The 17,397-nt window shown below is 34.6% G+C and overlaps 1 protein-coding gene across 10 annotated transcripts in view; it reads left to right on the forward strand.

Moving 5' to 3' along the window:
- CEP152 (centrosomal protein 152) overlaps positions 1–17,397 on the forward strand; it is a 91,630-nt gene that overhangs the window by 34,215 nt on the left and 40,018 nt on the right. For all 10 annotated transcript variants that reach the window (XM_042942106.1, XM_042942105.1, XM_042942104.1 and 7 more), the window contains one exon: positions 10,593–10,797. In XM_042942106.1, the coding sequence (XP_042798040.1) occupies positions 10,593–10,797 (205 nt within the window). The remainder of the gene's footprint in view (positions 1–10,592; positions 10,798–17,397) is intronic.

Genomic DNA, 17,397 nt, shown 5'->3' on the forward strand with positions numbered 1-17,397 from the left:
ACTGTTATTTATTTTTTTTTAGAACTACCTTTAGTGTTTTAGAACAGTTTTAGAGAACCAGAAAAATTAGTACAGATTTTCTCTATACTCCATACTCATTTTCGTCTGTTAACATCTTATACCATCATGGTACCTTCGTTACAATTAATGAACTAATAGTGATACATTATTAGAAACTAATGTCCATACTTTATTTGGATCCTCAGTTTTTACCTCATGTCCTTTTTCTGTTCCAGGACTGCATCCAGGATGCCAGGTTAGGAGTCATGTTTCCTTAGGTTCCTCTTAACTTTCCTTGTTTTTGATGACCTTGACAGTTTTGAGAAATACTGGTCAGGTCTTTTATAGGAAGCCCCTCTTGGAATTTGATGTTTGTTTTATGATTGGTTTTCTCGGGGGTTTTGTGGAAGAAGACCACAGAGATGAGGTTCCATTTTCATCATATCATACTGAGGGCACATACTATCAACTACTTATTTTTTTTTAAAAAGTAACTTTCTCCTTTATTATTGAAAAAATGGAAAATACAGATTAAGAAAACAGAAGAAAATTAAAAGCAACACAATCTTACTTCACCTCCCATGAAGAAAACAACTTGTGACATTTTGGTGTATAACTTCCACATTATCTGTGTTGTATATTTCTAAAAGATAAAATAATATTGAATGTATTTTATAATTTAGCATATTTAGCATATTTTGAAATCATTTTAGCATATTCTGAAATCTTTAGATGGTAATGTAAATATTTACTAATGGATATGTGGATGAATGAACTATGTTTTAGTAATACACTTTAATTTTTTCATTATAAGTAATGCAATATTATTATTATCACAAGCTTGTTTGTAGTCAAGTCTTTATTGACATCTTTACTTCCTTAAGATTTGGGTGTATATCCTTGCTAAGAGGTGTGCACATATTTGAGGTCTTTGATACATATTGCCAAGCAGTCTGTAGTTTGCTTATTACCCATGTCATGTGGCAGTGCCTATTTCTGAGCATCCTAGCTAGTGCTGAGAGTTACCACTTCTACTGTTTAAAATTTTTATGTAGTTAGACCCATCATTCTCTCTACCTGTCTGATTTCTTGATGGTATTTCTCTAGTAATTTTTATAATTTTGTTTTACTTTTTAAACCTTTTAAAGTTGAGAAAGTGCATGAAACATAAGTGTATAGCTTAACGAATGATTTTAAAGCGAATGCCCATGGAGCCACTACCCAGAAATAAACATTGTTAGCAACTGTTCATATGCCTCTTCCCAGTCATAATCTTGAAGTTAACTACTCTCTTAACTGCTAGAGCAATTGTTTTCTGGGTTTATTGTTACCTTGTAAGACCTAATTATTCATACCTAAACACTATAGATTCAAATTGCCTTTGTACAGAGGGAACTCATACATTAGATGTTATTTTTTTCTTCTATAATTGTATTAAGATATATTTAAAGTACCATAAAATTTACCCATTTAAAGTGTGCAGTTCAGTGGTGTTTCATATATTCAGAGTTGTGCAACTGTTACCACAACCTAATTTAGAACATTTCAGTATCCCCAAAAAGAAACCCTGTAGGTATTATTAGTCATTCCCCATTACTCCTTCTTGTCCTCACTGCTCAGGCAATCACTAACCTACTTTCTATTTATGGATTTGCCTATTCTGTACATTTCACATAAATGGAATCATGTAGTATGTGAATGTATAATGGAGTCATGTAGTATGTGGTATTTTGTAACTGGCTTCTTTTACTTAGCAGATGCTTTCACGGTTCATCCACATTGCAGCATCTATCAATACTTCATTCCATTTTGTAGCCAAAAAATATTCCATTGTGTGAATATATATCATATTTTACTCATTCATTCATCAGCTAATGGACATTTATTTGAGTTGTTTCTACTTTTTAGCTATTATGAATAATTCTGCTAGGAACATTTGTGGACAAATTTGTGTGGGTATAGGTTTTCATTTCTCTTAGAGGTACAGTTGACCCTTGATCAATGCAGGACTTCAGGGCTCTGACCTGCTGTGCAGTTGAGAATCTGCATATGACTTTTGACTTTCCAAAAACTTAACAGCTAATACCCTATTGTTGACTGGAAACCCTAGCAGTAACATAAACCATTGGTTAACTCATATTTTGTACGTTATGTGTATTATATACTGTATTCTTACATTAAAGTAAGCTATAGAAAAGAAAATGCTAAGATAATCATAAGGAAGAGGAAATACATTTACAGTTTTGTACTGTATCAAAAAAAAATCCACATGTGAGTGGTCCCGTGCTTTCAAACCTATATTATTCAAGGGTCAACTGTATATCTGGGAGTGGAATTGCTGAGTGATGTGATAAATCTACGGTTAACATTTCAAAAAATGGTCATACTGTTTTCCAAAGTGGCTGCACCATTTTGCATTCCCTCTAGCAATGTATGAGGGTTCTAATTTCTTTATATCCCTGCCCACACTTGCTGTTTGGCTTGGATTTGTGAATGATGTAGTTTTTATTTGATGGCTAACTATGTTGAATGTCTTTTACTATGTTTATTGGCCATTTGTATATCTTCTTTGGGAAGATCTCTTCACATCTTTTGCCCATTTTAAAATTGGGTTTCCTTTTATTGCTTTTGAGAGTTCTTTATATATTCTAAATACAAGTCTCTTGTCAGATATATTATTTGCAAGTATTTTCTCCTGTGGGTTGTCTTTTCACTTTCTTGATAACATCCTTTGAAGCAAAAAAAGTCTTTAATTTTATGAAGTCCAAGTTACCTATTTTTTCTTTGGTTGCTTGTGCTTTTGATTATTTAAGAAGCTATTCTCTAATCCAAGGTCCTCAAGATTTATACCTATGTTTTCTTCTAAGAGCTTTATCTCTTACATTAGGTCTTAGGTTCATTTTGAATTAATTTTTGCTGTATGATATGTAGAACTTCATTCATTTGCATCTGGGTATCCATTTGTCCCAGTACCAAAATTGTTTTGACATCCTTGTCAAAAATCAGTTGACTCTAAATGTGAGGATTTATTTCTGCACTTTCAATTCTGTTCTACTGATCTGTATGTCTGTCCTTATGCCAGTGCCATACCGTCTTGATGTAGCTTTGTAGTAAGTTTTGAAATTGGGAAGTATGAGTCTTTCAGCTTTGTCTTTTTAAAGATTGGTTGGGCTATTCTGGGTCTCTTGCATTTCCACAGAAATTTTAGGATCAGTTTGTCATTTTCTACAAAGAAACCAGGTGGGATTTTGATTGGGGTTGCATGCAGTCTGTAGATCAATTTAGGGGAATATTGCAATCTTAATCCATGTTGGGTTCTGATTCCTGAACATAGGATGTCTTCCCCCCCCCCCCCTTTTTTTTTTAGGTCTTCTTTAATTTCTTTCAGTGTACTACTCGTGTTTTGTATTTTTGTGGTTTTCAGTGTACTAGTCATATAGTACTTCTGTTAAATTTACTCCTAGGTGTTTTATTCTTTTGGCTATACTTTTGTTGGATTATTTTCTTAATTTTATTTTCAGGTGGTTAATTACTAGTGTACAGAGGTACAGTTGATTTTATATATTGATCTTGTATCCTGACCCATAGCTGAACTTGTTAATTTAGTTCAACTAGTTTTTTAGTGGGTTCCTTAGGATTTTTTGTATATAGGGTCATGTCACCTGAAAATGGAGATCATCGTACGTCTTTCTTTCCAATCTGAATGCCTTTTATTTTTTTCTTGACTAATTGCTCCAGCTAGAATCTCTAGTACAATGTTGAATAGAAATGGTAAGAGCAGATATTCTTGTTTTGCTCCTCATCTTATGGGGAAGCATTCAGTCATTCTCCATTTAGCATAAATGCTAGCTGTGTGTTTTTTAAAGATAAAGGTGTTCTTTAGACTTTTATTCACTTAACATTTTGTTGAGACTCAAGGTGTAGCATGTAGCTGTATCTCATTCATATATATACATATACATATATATGTATATATATGTGTGTGTGTGTGTATGTGTGTGTGTATCTTTGATTTGTATGAATATTCCAGTTTATTTTTCAATCTACTGACCATAGATTTTTAATGTTACTTCCTAGTACAATGTACATACATTTTTGTTGGATATATATACTTAGAAGTGAAATTGTTTGTAGTATATGTGTTTCAACCTTAATAGGTAATACCAAACTTTTCCAAAGGAATTGTGCCAATTTACATCCCCACCAGAAGTATATGAAAGTCTTAATTGCTCTGTCTCTTTGCTAACACTTGATATTTTCAGGTTTTTGCTTTTAACCATTTAATGTGTAATGATAGTTTATTGTGATTTTAATTTACATTATCCTAGATTATTATTGAGATTGAGCTCCATTGAAAAACCTATCTCTATTGTGTTTATTGGTGTGTGTGTGTGTGTGTGTGTGTGTGTGTGCATGTGCCTGTGTGTGTGTCTATGTGTAGGACTTGCTGATGTCCCTCCTTAGTTTTTAAATGACTGTGTGTGTGCATGTGTTCTGTTGATGTGTTGGATTTTTTCCTTTTTTAAATATCTTTTTGTATATAAATTCTTTGATGGTTATGTGTATTGTACTTATCGTCTCACTTTTTTTTTAAAATCAGTTAAAAAAATTTTTTTTTAATGTTTTATTTATTCTTAGAGAGAGAGAGAGCATGAGCGAGGGGCAGGCAGAGTGAGACAAGGACACAGAATCTGAAGCTGACTCCAGGCTCTGAGCTGTCAGCATAGAGCCCGATGTGGGGCTCGAACTCACGAGCCGTGAGATCATGACCTGAGCCGAAATCAGGCACTGAACCCACTGAGCCACCCAGGCACCCCTCGTCTCACTTTTAACCTCTAAATTTGTCTTTTAATGAATGGAAGTTTTTTAACTTTAGTCAAATTTATCAATCTTTGTGGTTAGTGCTTTTTATGCTCTCTTTAAGAAACCTTCCCTGTTATCCTATGCTGCCTTCTAAAAGCTTTAATGCTTTGTCTTATACTTTAACCATCTCTCTGGAATTGCTGTCTTGTTAGGGTTTTTCTGCTTACTCTTTCTTGTTTACACCTTCAAATGAATTTTATAATTAAGCTTGTTTTATTCCAGAAAAAAAAATCCTGACAATATTTTTATTAGGATCACGTTGAACATATACATAAGCCTAGGGAGAGTTGATATTTTTATGATGCTGAATTCTTTTATCCAAGAATATAGCATGTCTTTTCATTTCCTTAAATCTATTTTAGTCTCTCAAGATTGGTTTGAGACTAGCTTGTTGTTGTTGTTTTTTTTTTTATCTTTAGGTTTTTGCACAATTCTTGTAAAATTGATGCTTAGGTATTTTATTTTTGCAATAGTAAATAAGGTATTCTTTTTCCATTATTCTTGAGCACTGTTTTGTATATATGACTTCTACATTTTGTGTTATAACCTGTTTTCTAACTCTCTGTTTGTAGTGGTTTTTCCATTATATTTTAGGCTTTCCGAGATATAATTATATCATCTGTTAATGGAGATAATTGTACCTCATTTTTTTCCACTTATGCTCCAAATTGCTTTCTCTTTCTGGTTACATTAGAGTTCCTCTATCTTATTTAGATGTTGATAGTTTAAATGCCGTTTTCAATGTGACTGTACCATTTTGCAACACCAGAAGCAATATCTGAGGTGTCAGTTGTTCTACATTGTTGTTAAAACTCGGTGTTGTTAATCTTTTTTAATTTGAATATTTCTAGTGTGTGTAGTGATACCTTACTGTGGGTTTAATTTTTATTTACCTATTAACCAGTGATCTAAGCATCTTTTGCTGTGTTCTTCTTTCTCTTTCTTCTTCCTCTTTTCTTCCTGATGTGGTTAATTGCCATTTGTATATATTGTTTGGTCTTCAGAAATTTCAGGATATAAGCCCTTTGTCTGATATGTATGATGTGAACATTTTCTTCCAATCTCTCGTTTACATTATCATGTCCTTAATGATATCTTTTGAGGAGCAAAAGTTTAAATTTTTATGAATTTAGATTTATCAATGATCTCTTTTATAGTTCATGGTTTTGGATCCTAATCTGTCACACAGATTTTCTTTTAGGATTTTAAAAGTTTGATAGTTTTACCTCTTACATTTATATCTATGGTATAAATAAATCATTATGGATTAGTTTGTTAGTATGATGTCCATTTTATTCATACCAATATCCAATTGATATAATACCATTTGTCAAAAAACTTTTCATTGAGTTGCCTTGATATCTTTGTTGATAATCAATTGGTCATTTGTGGCCCATTTCTGTACTCTCCATTCTGTTCCCCTGCTCTTTTTTGCTGTTCACATTCTTGATACTGTAGCTTTACAATAAGTCTTGAAATGTGTTGGACAAGTCCTTCAGCTTTGTTTATTTTCAAAATTGTTTTGGCTATTCTAAGTTCTTTGCATTTCAAAATAAATTTAATGACTGGTTTGTCAGTTTCCACAATAAAGTCGGATGGAGTTTTGATTGGGATTGTGTCACATCTATAGATCAATTTTGGGAGAATTGACATCTTAAGAAATTACTATTTGTCAATTATAGCTAAATAAAGCTGAAGGAAAAAAAATTGTCTCCCAGTTTCAGAACATGCATGTTATACCTCTCTGTATTCTTCAGTTTCTCTCAGTAATATTTTGTAGTTTTTATACAGAGATTTCTCTTTGGTAGATAACATTTCCCTTTAGATTGACTTTAGATTGAATTTAGAATTGAAGTTAGATTGAATTCCCTAATTTCCTTTAGCATTTCTTCTAGAGTATGTCTGTTGGCAACAAATTCTTAGTTTTCTTATATGAAAATGTCCTTTTTTTGGCTGATTATAGAATTCTGGATCAACTCTTCTTTTATTTCAGCACTTTAAATATATGTTCTTCCCCTGTTTCTGGCCTTGGTGATTTCTGAAGAGATATCTATTATTATTTAAATCCTTATTCTTGTGTGTAATGGTGTAGTTTTTCTTTTGTTGTTTTCAAGATATTTTTCCCCTTTACATTTCAGCACTTTATGATGTGCCTAAGTGTTTTTTTGTTTTTTTTTTTTTTTGTTTTTTAGTTTATTTCATTTGGGGTTCACTGAGCCTGTTGAAAATGTAAAGTTATTATGCCTTTAGTAAATTTGTGAAATGTTGACCATTATTACTTTAAATACCTTTTCTGCTCATGTCTCTTTCTTCTCTCCTTATAGGTCTACAATTACACAACTTAATTTTTTTTTATCTTCTCATAGTTCCTCACACTTAACTTTTTTCCATCTTTTTTTCTGTTTTCAGATTGGATAATTTCTGTTGAGCTATTTTCAAGTTCACTCATTCTACTGTCATCTCTGTTTTATGAAGCCTGTATAGGGAAGGCTTTTTATTTCATTTTTTTTTAACTTTCAGATACTGTGTTTTTCAGTGATAAAATTTCTATTTGGTTCCTTTATAGTTTTTACTTCTGTGTTAAGAATTCCTAGTTTTTCATTCACTTTAAATATGTTTCCTTTTACTTCATTGGACACAGACATAATAGTTGCTTTAAACTTTGAAAACTCTTTGTGATAGCTCCAGCATTAACATCTATAGATTTTTTTTTTCTTGCAAGTTAGTCCATTTTCTTGGTTAGTTGTGGGTCGAGTAATTTTAGATTATATACAGACCCACTTTGCAGATACTGAGTTTTGTTTATGAATTGGCAACCCTCTCGGTGCAATTTTGCCAACAATATTTGCTGATTTCATGTCTCTGTGTCACATTTTGGTAATTCTCACTGTATTTCAAACTTTATTATATTCATTATGGTGACCTGTGATCTATGATTAGAAATCGTTAAAAGCTCAGATGTTGGTCAGCATGTTTTAGCAATAAATTATTTTTTAATTAAAATTTATATATTTTTTAGACATAATGCTATTGCTCACTTAATTGACTCTTCATCTGAGTAGCTTTATTGAAATATTTGCTTTACTGTAGTGGTCTGCAATGAAATCTGTGATATCTCTATGGTATGCCTGTAGTAGACATTATGATTTTTACATTGTGTGGAAACTTGTATGGGTGTTTCAGATCTCAATTTATTGGTTCAAGCCTTTGCTACGTTGGTTTGAATCCATTCTTGTATGTATACCTCAAGAGTTAGTCACTGTGAGATATGTGTGTATGGTTCATATTTCAGTTAAATTCTCTAAATATTTGACCTGCTGGTTTGTGGGTTTGTTCTGTGCGTGCACAGTTCAGGGCCTAGACTGAGGTTTGCATACGTTTATGCACAGAATTCATGACTCCTTTTTCTGGTTTTCTTCTCTCTCGGAGTCTTCCTGCTCTCTCTCTTTATCATTGGTTTTCAGCAATTTGATGTTAATACAACTTATGGTTTTTCTTCATTTTTCTGTTTGAGATTCATTGAGCTTGTAGGTTTTAATGGGGTTTTAGTTTTCATTGAATAGGAAAATTTTGGTCATTAAAAAAATTTTTTTATTATGCCCCCTTCCTCTCTCCTTTTCTGGGACTTCAGATATAGTTGGGTTAGATACAACTTAACGTGCTCAGTATATTTCTGTTTTAGTCTTCTTTCTCTCTATTTGGTTTTGTAGAGTTTTATTGCTGTGTTTATGTCCGCTGATCTTTTCTGCAGTATTAACTAAGCTGTTAATCTCATGCAGTATATTTTTCATTTCAGATGTAGTTTTTGGTCTAAAGTTCAGTTTAGGTCGTTTTTGTATCTTTTGTTTCTCTCATTGTATTCATGTGTTTTCTCTTACCTTCTTGGACATGCACAATATATTTAATTAATTTTACCACTGGCACCATTGCTGGGTCAGTTTCTATTGATTGATTTTTTTTTTTCCTGGTTGTAGTTGATACTTCCCTTTTATTTTATTTTTTTTTTAATTTTTTTTTTTAATGTTTATTTATTTTTGAGACAGAGACAGAGCATGAACGGGGGGTGGTCAGAGAGAGGGAGACACAGAATCTGAAATAGGCTCCAGGCTCTGAGCTGTCAGCACAGAGCCCGACGCAGGGTTTGAACTCACGGACCGCGAGATCATGACCTGAGCCAAAGTCAGCCGCTTAACCAACTGAGCCACCCAGGCACCCCACTTTCTTCCCTTTTATATTTTCTTTGCTTATTTGCAGGCCTGGTAAGTTTTGATTAGATGCTGGACATTTTGAATTTTATATTTTAGATGTTAGATTTTGTTGTATTTTTAAAATATATTGCTCTTTTTTGTGACACACTTAAGCTTCCTGGGATTCTTCCAAGGTTATTTATTTATTTATTTATTTATTTATTTATTTATTTACTGGGTGGTCTTAGGAAAATATTTCTTTTTTTTCTAATTTAAATTTTCAGTTAGTTAACATATAGTACAATATTGGTTTGGTTTCAGGAGTAGAATTCAGGGATTCATCACTTACATACAACACCCAGTGCTCATCACAAGTGCCCTCCTTAATACCCATCACCCATCTAGCTCATCTCCCACCCACCTCCCTCCATCAACCCTGTTTGTTCTCTGTCGTTAAGAGTCTCTTGTGGTTTGTTTCCCTCTCTTTTCTTTTTCTCCCCATTTTCCCATAGGTTCATCTGGCCCCATTACTGAGGCAATATTTGATATTCTGTGAATTAGGAGATCTTTTCACTATGGTTCCTTGGAACCCACAGTATTTCCAAACTTATTCTTTTCCTGCAGTTCTTTCCCTGGACTTGCAGTAATTTTCTCACGTGTATACACAGATCTCCAGTGCTCTCTTTCTGTGTAGCTTCCTTTCCCATAGTATTTCCCTCCTTAAATTCTAGCCATTTTGACCTTCCCAAACTGAACTCTGCAACTTGGTGAGATTGCTAAGCTGTCTTTGGCCTTTCTCTCCCCGTGCCGCAGGCTGGAAACTTCCCAGGGAGATAGCAGCAGCAATCATAGGGCTCACCTTGTTTGTTTTTCTTTTTTCAGGGATCATTATGGTGTGCTGCCTGCTGTCTAGTGATTGAAAGCCATCCCTTAACATATTTTATTTGGTTTTCCAGTTTTTTTACGGCAGGAAGATAAATCTGGCATTTTTAATCCATTACGGCAAGGAGCAGAAATTCTCCAGTTTTGAAATTTATTGAAACTAAAGTTGGGATTAAATTAGCATGGCTTTTATTTTTTTTTATTTTCCCCCCTAATTGCTCAGATGTCCACTCAGACTGGTGTTTTAGTAAAAGAGATACAGAAATTGTTAGTTAGGATGACTAGTATTTTACTTTTCACTTCCTCCTTTATTTTCATGTTGTTTCTCTTAGAGTCATAAAGGGCATATGTATACAGCACACAACTTACCAAAAACCAAAAAAGCATGCCATATTGAAGTTCACCTGGTTTAAGTCCTTTCAGTGAGGCAGATGGTCTAAGCATAATAATGGCCTTCTTATGAATAAACTCACTTCTATATATGGGGACATAGCAAAGGTGACAAAGCTTGTATATGACAAAGCTTAAAACTGTTTTTGAAACACCAATATATAGTTGTATAAGTCACAAAACATCTTCACAACTGCAATCACTTTCAAGAAATAACCATGCTTGATTTGTTACTCGATTTCGTATTCGACATGATGATTTCTCCTTTAGCATTGTACAGCAAGAAGACCCAAATGAAGAGCTTCCCAGAGACGAGGTCATCCTGAAGCTGAAAGGACAAGTGCAGCGTTTGCTGGGGAGCAACTCAGTGAAGCGTCATCTGGTGTCTCAGTTACAAACTGAGCTCAGAGACTGTCATAAGAAAATTGAAGATCTCCAACAAGCGGACAAAGATGAAAAAAGCATCAAGGTTGAGGTTTGTAGAGTTAAAAAGCCATTTTTAAAAGACTTTAATGAAAAAAATGCTTACAGTCTTCACATTTAAATCAAGCCTTTGTCTTTCAAGGTCTCATTTGATTTTATTTAGAAGTAAAGTGTAAAGAAGGGAATGCCACATAAAGAAATATATTTTCTGGTTCCTTTTGCAAAGCACCTCATAAATGAGATGTTAGTTAGGCAAAATTCCTTTACCACAAATCCAAGGAAGGAGTCTACGTAAAAAAGTATGTGCATTTCCTCAAGATTGGCTTGTATCAACAGTGTTCTAAAGCCTTAAATTCTCCACAGCTAAATCCCTTAGCATTTTGTCTATGACATTTCTCTCCCCCATGTTCCTATAAGAAGAGTCTTTCTATATAAGGAAATTAATTATGTAGTGGTGGCGTTGTAAGTGAGAAAGGCACAGAAACAGGTTATGTCAGAATCATTGAATCTACTTTTATTTATATTTTTTATTTATTATTTAAAAAAATTTTTTTAGTGTTTTATTTATTTTTGAGAGAGAGAAAGAGTGGGAGCGGGGGAAAGGGAGAGAGAGAGACAGAGAATCGGAAGCAGGCTCCAAGCTGTCATCACAGAGCCCGATGCAGGGCCCAAACCCACGAACCGTGAGATCATGACCTGAGCCAAAGTCCGTCACCCAAGTGGCTGAGCCACCCAGATACCCCCGAATCTACTTTTATATGCTTCAGTTGGCTTCCTTACTTCATAGATGAGGAAGATGAAGCTGGAGGAATGTGACTTCATAGATGAGGACAATGAAGCTGGGGGAATGTGTGACATTTCTGAGGTTAGAGTCCATCTTTAGGCAAATTGAAACTAAAACACTTGACTAATAATAGTCAAGATTATTTCCCCAAGATCTTGCTATTACAGAAATTCTTACTCTTGCCCTCATTTAACAGCTTCCTTTTCTATTCTTCCATATTTCCAAATCCCAACCATCTATGCTCTCAATAGAAAAACAAAAACAAAAACAAAAAACCTAGTAATGAAAGGGAAGGGGGAAAATGAATGTAGGTGGTGTATTCCTTTTCCTTCTGGAAGGAAATAATATTTTACTTCCTACTTTAGTACTGTTTTAGCTCCTGATTCTTTAAACTAGGAGTTGTGTTCACTAAAATAGTCCTATTAAGGTATGTAAGATGTTATATGGTACTAATTATTATGGAATTTTGATTGTATATATTTTCCAGAAAATAATAATGTGTTTTCACTGTTTAAATCCTGCCCAGTCGGGCAATATTCCTTCTTCCGAGTAACTGTATTTGACGAGCATAACGCTGATTTCAGTGTTAACAACCAAATGAGAAAGAACCCCCAACCTCCAGCACATTGAACATCTTTATGTTAAGCTGTCTTGTTTACGCATTTTTTAAAAAGGATGAGAATAAATGTGCATGTTTCAATTTGTGTTAGATTAGAATCGATTGGTTCAAGTATTTTGGTGAGAGTAGCCTAGGATTTAGGAACGTGGTTTTGAGTCTTGAACTTTAGCTCAGGTATCCACGGTTCTTGCTCTGTTCTGTACTGAAATTACTGATGGCATTTGCCATAGAGGTACACTTCCACATATGTGGCAGTTGATGGTGGCCATGCCTTATGTTTAACAAAATTTAATCTATACCTTTGCCTCTATAGATCAAAGGGAACGATCTCATTGTTGAATACTCTTTTTTGTCCAGCTACTCTTGCCATAGTGATTTCTCAGCAGTCCATGTTTGGTTTTTCTTAAAAGTGTGACTTACCAGCCTGTGCTGCTTGTCTGTCCTGCTTGCACTTACTACATATGAATTTCTTGAGACTCTTGTCTGGATGATTCTCTGCATGTTTGCTCAATAAATATTTGTTGAATCAGTATACCTATTAATCCTTTTCTAGATGGAGGAAAGGGAGAGGAAGTAGTAATTTAACCAACAAGTGTTTTTATTTTTTTATTTTTTTAAATTAAAAAAAAATTTTTTTTTTTGCATTTATTTATTTTTGATAGAGAGAGGCAGAGCACAAGTGGGGAAGGGGCAGAGAGAGAAGGAGACACACAATCCGAAGCAGGCTCCAGGCTCCGAGCTGTCAGCCCAGAGCCCGACGCGGGGCTCGAACTCACAAACAGTGAGATCATGACCTGAGCCAAAGTCAGACGCTTAACCTACTGAGCCACCCAGGCACCCCATCCAACAAGTGTTTTTATATAAACATTCAAGTTCACAGTCATTTGATTAGCCCATGGACACCTTCAAACTTTGCCTCTTACTTGCTTCCCACATCTTTTCTAATGATCTTTCTAGTTAGTGTATAACATCAGAAAACAAGGTTGGGAGGTATATGGAGGAAGAGCAAATCATTCAGCTTAAGCTTTGGTTTTGTTTTGTTTTAAAGCTACTCTGTGCAAGGTCTTATGGGATTCAGTGGAAAGAAACAATGGCCATTCCTTGAAGGAATTTAGAATCTACAACAGCACTATCCAATAGAAATTTGATGGAGCCACATATATAATTTAAAATGTCCCAAGTATCCCATTAAAGTAAAAGTAATGGTGAAATTAATTTTAATAACATATTTTATTTAACCCAATAAATATCTTCTCAGTATGTAATCAATGTAAAATTATTAATGAGATGGCTTGCATTTATAATAATAATAATTATTATTATTATTTTAAATTTACATCAAAGTTAGTTAGCATATAGTGCAATAATGATTTCAGGAGTAGAATCCACTGATTCGTCCCCTACATACAATACCCAGTGCTCATCCTAACAAGTGTCCTCCTTAATGTCCCTTACTTATTTAGCCCATCCCCAACCCACAACCCCTCCAGCAACCCTCAGTTTGTTCCCTATATTTAAGAGTCTCTTATGTTTTGTCCTCCTCCCTGTTTTTATCTTATTTTTGCTTCCCTTCCCTCATGTTAATCTGTTTTGTATCTTAAATTCCACATCTGAGTGAAGTCATATGATGTTTGTCTTTCTCTGACTGACTCACTTTACTTAGCATAATACACTCTAGTTCCATCCACATTGTTGCAAATGGCAAGATTTCATTCTTTTTGATTGCCTAGTAATATTCCTATACCACATCTTCTTTATCCATTCATTTATCAATAGACATTTGGGCTCTTTCCAAACTTTGGCTATTGTCAGTAGTGCTGCTACAAACATTGGGGTGCATGTACCCCTTTGAAACAGCACACCTGTATCCTTTGGATAAATTCTTAGTAGTGCAATTGCTGGGTGGTAGGGTAGTTCTATTTTTAATTTTTTGAGGAACCTCCATACTGTTTTACAGAGTGGCTGCACCAGTTTGCATTCCCACCAGCAGTGCAAAAGGGTTCCTCTTTCTCCACATCTTCGCCATCATTTGTCGTTGCCTGAGTTGTTAATGTTAGCCATTTTGACAGGTGTGAGGTGTTATCACATTGTGGTTTTGATTCGCATTTCCCTGATGATGAGTGATGTTGAGCATTTTTCATGTGTCTGTTAGCCATTTGGATGTCTTCTTTGGAGAAGTGTCTGTTCATGTCTTTTGCCCATTTCTTCGCTGGATTATTTGTTTTTTGTGTGTTAAGTTTGATAAATTCTTTATAGATTTTGGATACTAACCTTTTATCCGATGTGTCATTTGCAAATATCTTCTCCCATTCTGTCGGTTGCCTTTTAGTTTTGCTGACTGTTTCCTTTGCCATACAGAAGCTTTTTATCTTGATGAGGTTCCAATAGCTCATTTTTGCTTTTGTTTCCCTTGCCTCTGGAGGCATGTTTAGTAAGAAGTTGCTGAGGCTGAGGTCAAAGAGCTTTTTGCTTGCTTTCTCCTTGAAGATTTTGATGGCTTCCTATCTTTTGTTTAGGTCTGTCATCCATTTTGAGTTTATTTTTGTGTATGGTGTAAGAAAGTGGTCCCGGTTCATTCTTCTGCATGTCGCTGTCCAGTTTTCCCAGCACCATTTGCTGAAGAGACTGTCTTTATTCCATTGGATATTCTTTCTGCTTTGTCAAAAGATTAGTTGGCCATACATTTGTGAGTCCATTTCTCGGTTCTCTATTCGGTTCCATTGATCTATGTGTCTGTGTGTGTGCCAGTACCATACTGTCTTGATGACTACAACTTTGTAAAACATCTTGAAGTCTGGGACTGTGATGCCTTCTGCTTTAGTTTTCTTCTTCAGGATTCCTTTGGCTATTTGGAGTCTTTTCTGGTTCCATAAAAATTTTAGGATTGTTCGTTCTAGCTCTGTGAAGAATGCTGGTGTTATTTTGATAGGGATTGCATTAAATATGTAGATTGCTTTGGGTAGAATCGACATTTTAACAATGTTCTTCCAATCCATGAGCATGGAATGTTTTTCCATTTTTTTTGTGTCTTCTTCAATTTCTTTCATAAGCTTTCTATAATTTTCAGTGTATAGTTTTTTCACCTCTGTGGTTAGGTTTATTCCTAGGTATTTTATATGGGTTTTGGTGCAATTGTAAATGGGATCGATTCCTTGATTTCTCTTTCTGCTGCTTCATTATTGGTGTATAGAAATGAGAGATGGTTTGCCTTTTTTGTCTCTGTGCCAAGTCCTTGAAATCTGACATGTATTGTCCACTTACAACACTTTTCATTTTGGACAAGACACATTTCAAGTGCTCAATAGCCATGTGTGGTTAATGGCTACCATATGCAACAGTGCAGATCTATAAGGAGAGGGACATGCATAACTTTGTGTAATAAGGATGATATTGGTTGCAGAGTGTTTTGAGAAGGAATAATTAACCAGAGCTGGTTGTAGGGGAGATGATAAGGCAAACCTTAGTGAAGTCTTTAAGGAGGGAATATCTGATCTCTGTCCTGAAGGATAAATGCAGGAGGGAAGGTGGGAAGGAACATTTCAGCCTTGAGCAGAAGTATTTAAAGGTTGTAGCAAATAAGCTGGTGTAACTAGGGAATAGGGCATGTGAATAGAAGTCTATATTGTATAGGCTCAGTCTTTCTGGAATCTTTGAGGCCAAAAACACATAGATGTTACATCAATTTTTAGGATAATACCGTAGCTAGCATTAAATCCTGAGGTTAATGAAATACTGTTGAATGTCTCTGCTTGCTATCAGCTTGTTAAGAGACAGAACATGTCCTTGGATATCTTTTTAAAGAGAACTGGGTCATTGAAATCCTCCCCTAAAGCCTTTCTAAATATTGAAAAGGCTAACAAAAATATTTACTATGTAATCTTACTTGGCATGTTTCTTTTATGAATATTTAAAAGTATTGATATATTTATTGCTCTATAACGTTGTAGTATCTTATGTTTGTTTGTATCCTTCTTATATAGAACAATTAAAAATTATTTCAGAGTCTGTTGTTTTTGCTTTCGTGTCATTTGACTATTCATAGCAGTGCTGCTTTATGATATTTCCAGGATAATATGTGATAAAGATTAGGAATTTGTCTATATGTAGCACTGTGCACTGATTGAGAGTGCGTTGAGTTCTATACTGTTCATTCTAGTTGAACAACTGGACCATTAATGTAGAATGTAGTAAAGTCCTTAGGAAAATTAGTCTTGCAGTCAGGGCCCACATCTACATTGATTTTTTTGTAAGCATAATGAATAAAACACAGAGGCCTTTCTGTATCTGTTACTCAAAAGAAATCATTACCTAACCACAAGTTGTGGTTAGAGCCATTCTTTGATTTCAAGGGACCCAAGGCAATGTTGAGTAGCCAACTCAGAAGGTTTCTACCTGGAATCTTTTTAGTTATAGAAATTAGGAAGATAATGTGAGAGTTGATGTATTACATGCCTTGTTTTCTTGAAGGTAATCTCTTTAGTATTCCAACTTCAGAAATTTTGTTATGACACCTATGTGGTCCTTTTCTTTTTAAAATTGTCCATAAGGATTTTGTGCTGACAGGTACAAGTACCTAGTCCCTGAGTGCCTGCAGTGTGATGATATGTCAAAGCTGAGTGTCATAGCTAGGCATGAAAATTGTTTTTCCACGTATCAGTATGATTTTATTTCATAGTAATAAAAACTTACCAGTGGGAAAGAATGGACAAATTAATATCACAAACTTTAAAAAGTGGAGGCCAAGTTAAAACAAAATGAAAATCACTCTAATGAGTCCATAGAATCCCTTAAAATCTCATTAGTATCCCCAAATCTGGAGAGAAGCTAACAGAGTAGGTATTTGTCGTTCTCTTCTGATTGGAGTAGAAGCAGTGGCTTCTGGGAAATTACGGCAAGTGAAAAGGGGAAAGTCAACAATAGTCTCCCTGTAAAGGAAGTGAAGGCTATGAATTCAAAGACTGAGCCAGAGCCTCGGTGTTCTGTCACCTCACATGTGAATGAAATACAAATAACTCCCCAATGAGGAGAATGAATCTTGGTTTAGGATATTTTTTAAACATTGTGGAAGAGAGCTCAGACTTCAGGTAAACACATAAACCAACAAGTCAAATAAAGTAGGTATTTAAAAAAAAATCTTTGTGGCCCCATCAATGAACAAAGAATTCATAAAGATTAGATAAGGAAGATACTTAGATGGTAAGAGGAAAATGCAAAGTTGTATAAACAGATCTGGGAGGATGAAAAACAAA

Source organism: Panthera leo, chromosome B3 (assembly GCF_018350215.1).
Source record: "Panthera leo isolate Ple1 chromosome B3, P.leo_Ple1_pat1.1, whole genome shotgun sequence".
NCBI lineage: Eukaryota > Metazoa > Chordata > Mammalia > Carnivora > Felidae > Panthera > Panthera leo.